Consider the following 7,180-nt stretch of genomic DNA (forward strand, 5'->3'; position numbering starts at 1 on the left):
CTGCAAGACCAATATGGTCATATATAAGGGAAGCTGGGAAGGGAAACCATATTAATACTTCTGTTTTAAACATACAACAAGAAACCAGAACCAACAGACTTACCTCCACAGATAACTGATCTTTCTGTTTCTGGATTGTCACTTCTATGCATGTGTCTGCCTGATGCAGGTAGTCCTGCATTCGCCAAACATCATCTTCACCATAGTCCAAGTCACATAAACGAGAAGTCATACCATTCATAGGTTCATCATACCCAAACTGATTAGCATTCAGACTCTTTGCTTCTTTAAGAATATTGGATATTGCATCCAACTCAAACCTACTGCTGATGAACATAACATCATTGTCCATCTCAACAAGTTCTTCTTGCCGCTTCCTCAGGACTGTTTCATAACTTTGAGTGACAAGTTCTGTGACATGTTCCCTTCTCTTAAGTTCATTAAGACAGAGGCTCTCAACTGCCTGTAATGCTTCCTCATAGCTCAAATGCTCACATTTCCTATCACATAAGCTCTGTAGGAGGTAGAATTCCTTCTCGAGCATCTGGAGAACTTCCATTCCTTTACGTGTTTTCTCTTCTCTCAGATGTGTCCATGATGACAGTTGCTCCCCACTTGATGGACCTGTAAACATCCAGGACAACAGAGCATCATTCTCAGGCAGTACCCCGTTCTCATGATCAACAAGAACAGAATTTGTTGCAGAACCATCATCCGCATGAGCACTATCATAGGTAAGTGGAGTAAGTGTCCCCCGTAGTAAACGCTCATCCAAAAGGAGACAAGAGGAATCATTAGTAAAAACAATCCTCTCTTTGATTTTGAAACCTGGAGAAACAGTATGTGCATCATTTGTAGAGGTGCTCTTCTCAGAATATCTGCCTAAACCACATGAATGAGAAATCTCCTGCAAGAATTTGATGATTTTTCTAAGCTGGGAGGCCCCTAAGAAGCATATGCACAATGGTGTTTGGTCCAAACCATGGTTCAGAAGTTGTGAACCTGAAGCAAGACTCTGAAGTTCATTCATTGTGTATTGAATTACCTTGTTAAGATGGCTCACAGCAAGACACTTATGTCTCAGAAGCAATTGGAGCATGCCACGGATTCTTTCTAGGAGCTTTGCACGCTCAGAATCATCTGACAATGGCCAAATCTGGGCACGGTAACATCCCCTTGATAACCGGTTCCCACTATATTCCCTCGACTGGAAATCAGAAATGTAATCATGGCTTGTGTTTTCCAGAGCATTTTCATTGCCAATATCCCCTGCTTTGAACTCTTCATCCAGTGGTTGTACCTTACCCTCATCGGGGGAAGAATCCGATGGATCTTTGGAGCACCAATCATCAACTAGAAATTCTTCCTTATTCTTGTCCCTGTGGTTCCTGATATCAGATTCATTGAAGAGCTTAGGAGATTGGCATCTCAACTGATTTTCAAGCATACTTAGTGCAGCAGAAGCATCGACAGGTTTCCATGAACCATTAACAAGCATCTCTGCCCAATCAGTATCAACTTCTTGAGGCAAGACTGACTGCAATTTTGGAGATAAGTTTCCCATGTGCTCCCGCACAATATGCTGCATGTATGAACCGCAATCAGTAAATTTCTCGTTGCAACGGCAGCACAACCAAAACTTCCATGTTTTATGGGACTCCGCAAAAGATAGAGCTTCTGATAAGACCTCCGTCGCTAAGCCATCCTTAGATGAACTGAAATGAGCCTTGAGATCGTGAACACTTACTTCAAGCAAGCTTTGCTTCTTATCAAGACTCATAGAATTCCAATAAGATCGAACCTGATCCATTCTGTCAACCGAAGAGGCAACTTTCCGTACATTTGCATACTTGCGACGCTCTCCCACTCGATGTGACCCAGAAGATGACTCCGAAGCTTTCTCTTCGTCTTTTGGGGATTGGGGAGAACCAGATTTCTGCTGCAATAGCCTGGCAGCAGCAACGCGCACCTCAATCTCCTTCCTTCTTTCTTCAGGCGTCTTCGTCGCCTTCTTGATTTCATTGGGCCGCCTAGTCTGAGCCAGCCTGACCTCCATGGGGTCTTCCGATAGCCTCCTCATCGGAATCAAACGAAACCTCTCCTCCCCAGTCCCACCTCCGAGATTCTTCATCCACGTAGAAATGGAAGCAATGTTGGCTTTCTGGATGAGCGAACGGAGTTCCTGCTGCATATGAGAGATTCGTGCCTCGGGCGTGGACAGCTTCTGCTGGTTCTCATCCTGCAAGCTCTCTATGGCAGGATCGACAGGGTTCTGAATCAAGAACGCTCGCTCACATTCCTGAACAACCTCCTCGTAGCCCTTGCTATCATTGGCTGCCTCATAGAGCAGATTCGCATAGAAGTGGGCGAACTCAATTGAATTGGGAGAGAGCGCAACCGCACGTCGAGCAGACTCAATTGCGTTCCTAAGGTGTCGCTGCTTGGCATTGGGGTCGTCAATCAGGGATGCCACCTTAACACAGACAGTACCCTGGACGCGGTGGAGGAGAGCAGAGCTCTCGTGGCGGAAGCAGGACTCCTTCATCAGTCTCAAAGCCTTGGTGTGGTTTCCCCGCCGAAGAGCAATGAGGGCTCGCTCGCATTCGATCTTGACCGCGGAGTACGACGAAGTATCCGATTGAACAGCAGCTTCGATCTTGCTCTGCTCTTGCCTGGAGTCATCGGAGTGACCAAGATTCGGCGTCTTTTCATATTCGACGGAGCCCAGACCGTCGAGATTATCGGCGGGAACCACCGTAGCAAGAGCAGAAGGTCTAGAGCGGGGAGCAACATTCCGCTTCTTATGCCCCATTAATCAATTCAGTTTGAACGCATACCAACAACATCAGAAACAGAGGCAACACAGCAGATAGAAAAATGGATAGTTTCTTGAAGAAACTAACGGACAGACAGATTTAAATGGATGGAAACGCATTCAAGAACGATGGATAGAGGAAGAGAAGGTGAAGAACGAAGTTGGAATTCTCGCCTGCAGCGACAGCAATTTACGAGTTCTGATATTTATATCCCAGCAGCAGAAGCAGCAGCTCGCGTGTTATGTTTCTGTCGAGCTCTCATCGTCTGTTCCCACAGAAAATTTTCTGTCCCTCCAATGGCAATCGAACACGTCGTTTTTTTACAAATTGTTTAAAACTCACAATCACTTTTCAACATTTCCAGTAAATATTTATTTTTCAAAATTCACCTTAGTGCACCGTTAATATTTCTTAATAGAAATGTTCATGTAAGCATAAATAATAATTTTTATCATCAAATTACTCTTGAATGGTGAGTTAGAGAAAAAATTGTCTTTTAAGTTTTTAATTTTCTTTTTCTTTTTTTTGCATTTTTAATGTTTTGTTATAATTTTCAATGTTTTTTATAAATTCTGTTTTTTTACATTTTTCTATTTTCTATAATTTATAATTTTTTTTGTATTTTTGTTATTTATTTACAATTTCTTTGTTTTTTTATAATTTTTGGTGTTTTTTCTACAATTTTTATTTTCTGATTTTGTTTTTCAATTTCTATAGTTTCTATAATTTGAAAATATTTTTTTTGTTTGCAATTTCTATAATTTTTTTTATTTTTTATAATTTCTATGTTTTATGTATTTTATATTTGAAAATATTTTTTTGAACTTTTTCCTTTTTTTAATATCTAAATATTAAAATGGTAATATATTAACTGCAGTTAATTTATTTTGTATATATTTTATATTTTTCTGTGAAGGTTAAAATGGTAATATATTAACACCCGTTAGTCTGTTTAATGTCAAGTTAGTGACATGGTGATAAATTAACACAGTGAAAATATTTTTTTGAACTTTTTCCTTTTTTTCATATCTAAATATTAAAATGATAATATATTAACACCTGTTGGTTGTTTAATGTAAGTTAGTGATATAGTGAGTTCTAGATATTTTGAAAAATTGTGACGAATTTAAGAGAAATACTGAAAACTCATACCGAGTTTTTACACAGTTTCCTTTTTGTAAATTTTATAATTAACGGAGTCCATACTTTAACAACAGTCCGGACTCCAAAGACTTGTCAATTTTGGTTAAACAGCCCCCATAGCCAGTAAGAGTGTTCTGAGCTACATCGAACCAATTCAGCATAGTGAGACTCCCAAGACTATCCGACAATTCGCCGTGGAATAGATTGTTGAAGACTTGAAGAGCTCAATCTATTGTGTGCTCTTCAATCCTCCAATGCTCTCCGGTATTTTGTCGGAAAGATGGTTGTTGGAAAGATCGAGATTTTGAGCAAGATGAGATTTCCAAAAGACTGGTATCTCTCTACTGAGATTACATTTAGGAAGCCACTTGGTGAGGTTTCCAATATGCAATGGCAAGGGACCTGGGGTGAAAGGGTTGTAGGTCAGTTCGAATCTAGTGAGCGGGGTGAGATTGGTAAAGAAGGAAGGGACGGCAGTGTCTTCTATAAGAGAGGTGGCTGGAAAACAAGGGAGGAAGAAGAGGAGCAAAACAGGGAAGAGAAGCAAAAGGGAGCGATGATGTGTCATTTTTTAGGAGCAAAGAAAGAGAGATAGAAAGACAGAGAGTATATTAAAGTTTAAATCTAAATGGGATTTAGTTTCTGTGAAAGAAAAGTTCACTGAGAAATAGAGAAAGAGGGTATGGGTTCAGGAAAATGGAAAATCTTCCAATGAGGCAACAAATGATAAAACAGTAGCCGGTTTTCTGCTTCTGCTACTGGGGAATACAGTCCCAGGCTTTGGGCGGAGGGGAGGGCTCGTAAATGAAAAGAGAATAATTGCGTGGGGGATTTGGACTGAGTGAATGCTCTGTTTTTCTCCCTAATGAAAGAAAAGGTCTGAGTGAGAGAGTGAGAGCACGAGAAAATAATGGTTTCAGTGTGGTTAATGAACTACGAAGGTATTCTTTGCCTTGTTGTTTTTGCTGATTTTTTATTAGTATTTTTTTGGATAATTGACAGGGTAGGTAATGAATGGTGAGTTATTTGTAGTCTTTGCCGGGGACATGGTCGAAGATCCACCTACTAGAGTCATACTTGGAATTATATCTGACATAGGATTTACCATGGTCATCTTTAAAGCTCCATCTATAAGAATCCGGACCTCTGCTGTTTTTTAAACGCTACTCTATTTTAAATTAATAGTGGAACTGAACATCAACGATTGAGTGAGAGAGGGGAAGGGGGAGATGGCGGAGAGAGATGAAAACGAAAATGAAAAAGAGTGAAAATGAATGAGGAATGGAGTTGGGCGCCTAAATCAAAATAAAAAAGAAGTTTGGAGCCCAGGCTAAGATTCTGTCCCTAGGAGACAGACGATGAGAGCTCGTGTCTGTCTATCGTTCTCGCTCTCACGGTCTCACCTAAAAACAGGTCAGACGGTGAGATTGAGAAGTTTCTTTATTCTCCGGTTGAAGATGATTTTGTTTTTTTTTTTGGTATGTAAGATGATTCAGAATCAACTCTCTCTCTCTCATTTCACCCCACTGTCCTTCGTATAGGATACAAGACACAATAGACAAGCAAGAACCCGAGTTCATGTCTGCGCCTCACAAGGGAAACATCTCCCGATGATAGTACCAATCTCTTATCGGGAGATGTTCCTAATACATTGGCGGGGATGTGCCTTGTGGGACACGTCCCAGATCTAAACTCCAAGAATCGACGTCAATTGATGAATGAAGTAGCCTAAACGGTCCATGGGTCGTCCAGATTTCTTTTTGTAGAAATCCATCATTCCATCTAATATAAAAAAAAAAGAGAAGTACGGATAGGATCATTGCAGATTTCTGAATCTCACTGCAGAATTATTAACTTTCAAACTGTCAAACACCCCCGCTTTATGCATCAATGCCCTCCCCTAATTGGCATCAATTCCGAATTGGCACCTATCCAATTATACTTTTGGCTTAAAAATTCTAATCCTGAGCTAAACCATAATTCTCTCAAAAAAATTAAACTGTTTTACACAGTACACCAATACACACTACTACCCGATCCCAATTCCTGAAATATTTTTGCTCTATCGGTTGCATTTGTTTGGAACTCAGAATAATTTACTAATAGAATTCGGGTCAGATTGAGTATTTATTATTAGAAAATTTCTTTTATTTATACTTTTTAGAAGTCATTTTTTTGGTTTTTGAAGTCAATTCAATTGGTCTTGGTAAGAAGAATATTTTGTATTTCTGTAATTCACATGACCAGGAAGAGAGGTTACAAAACACAAACAAATAAATAAATAAATACAATAAATTCACTTGAAAGTCCATCCATATCATGCCCAGCACCCTTGGGGAGAACTTCAAAGTTCTAAAATATTGCATAATACTTTCTACAAAACCAAGTAGTCACAAACTAAGGTTATCAATAACCTCTGATTTAATAAAATGAGCAGTGATGAGATACATGGACTGTGTTACAAGAGTCAGATTCCCAAGAAGAAAATCTTAGATCACTTTTTTATATAAATAAGTAGTTGCCTAAGTGAGAATAGGTCGATACCTAGTCACCTAGCTGACAAGGCATTCTCTCATCACCCAACCTCAACTTAGCATCTTCCTACACATTTTAAATCGTTTTTACATTTATCTTATTTGTTTGAAACCGGTGCAAAGGTGTGGGTTCATCATTAAATGTTCCAATTATCTTATGTTTCAATGTCTTAACTTTGATCAAAAAATTAATTATCAAAAGAACACAAAATTGTATTTAAAAAATAGGTACAATAATACTCTCTTCTCAAAGTGCAAAAGTGTCAAAAAATAAATTTTTACTCTGATAATCATTACTTTTTTATGTATCAAACAAATGCTTGCAAACGCAAACCGGGGTACATAAATACCCTAATTCAGTGTTTGTATTACAAACAAACGGAACCTTATACTCAATTTGAAAGGAGTACAAATGCAAATATGTAGAGTACAAAACCTTATATTTTATATTATTTTGTATGTATTTGTACTGTAAATATTAGCATTTGTATTGTTTCCAAAGTGAGCATTAATTGAAAATAATATGTCCATCAAACAGAGGTGTTAGATATCGATTTGACACTGGAAAACAAAGCAGGGAAGTTCTAGTAGATAAAGCATTCAAACTTTTAAGTAAATACTTAACAAAAATTAATTCATATCCTCCACATCAATGCTTAAAACCTCCAACAAACTGTCAGAGCAATC

At 38.7% G+C, this 7,180-nt stretch overlaps 1 protein-coding gene across 4 annotated transcripts in view; it reads right to left on the reverse strand.

The window, feature by feature from the left end:
- LOC104596511 (uncharacterized) overlaps positions 1 to 3,008 on the reverse strand; it is a 49,034-nt gene extending 46,026 nt beyond the window's left edge. For all 4 annotated transcript variants that reach the window (XR_016084214.1, XM_010257723.3, XM_010257716.3 and 1 more), the window contains exon 1: positions 104 to 3,008. Coding sequence is in view for 3 of the 4 variants with exons in the window: in XM_010257723.3 (XP_010256025.1) it covers positions 104 to 2,812 (2,709 nt within the window). In the remaining variant the exon portion in view is untranslated. The remainder of the gene's footprint in view (positions 1 to 103) is intronic.
- Between the last annotated feature and the right edge of the window lie 4,172 nt (positions 3,009 to 7,180).

Source organism: Nelumbo nucifera, chromosome 3, assembly GCF_055504915.1.
Source record: "Nelumbo nucifera cultivar China Antique chromosome 3, China Antique-T2T, whole genome shotgun sequence".
Classification (NCBI taxonomy): domain Eukaryota; kingdom Viridiplantae; phylum Streptophyta; class Magnoliopsida; order Proteales; family Nelumbonaceae; genus Nelumbo; species Nelumbo nucifera.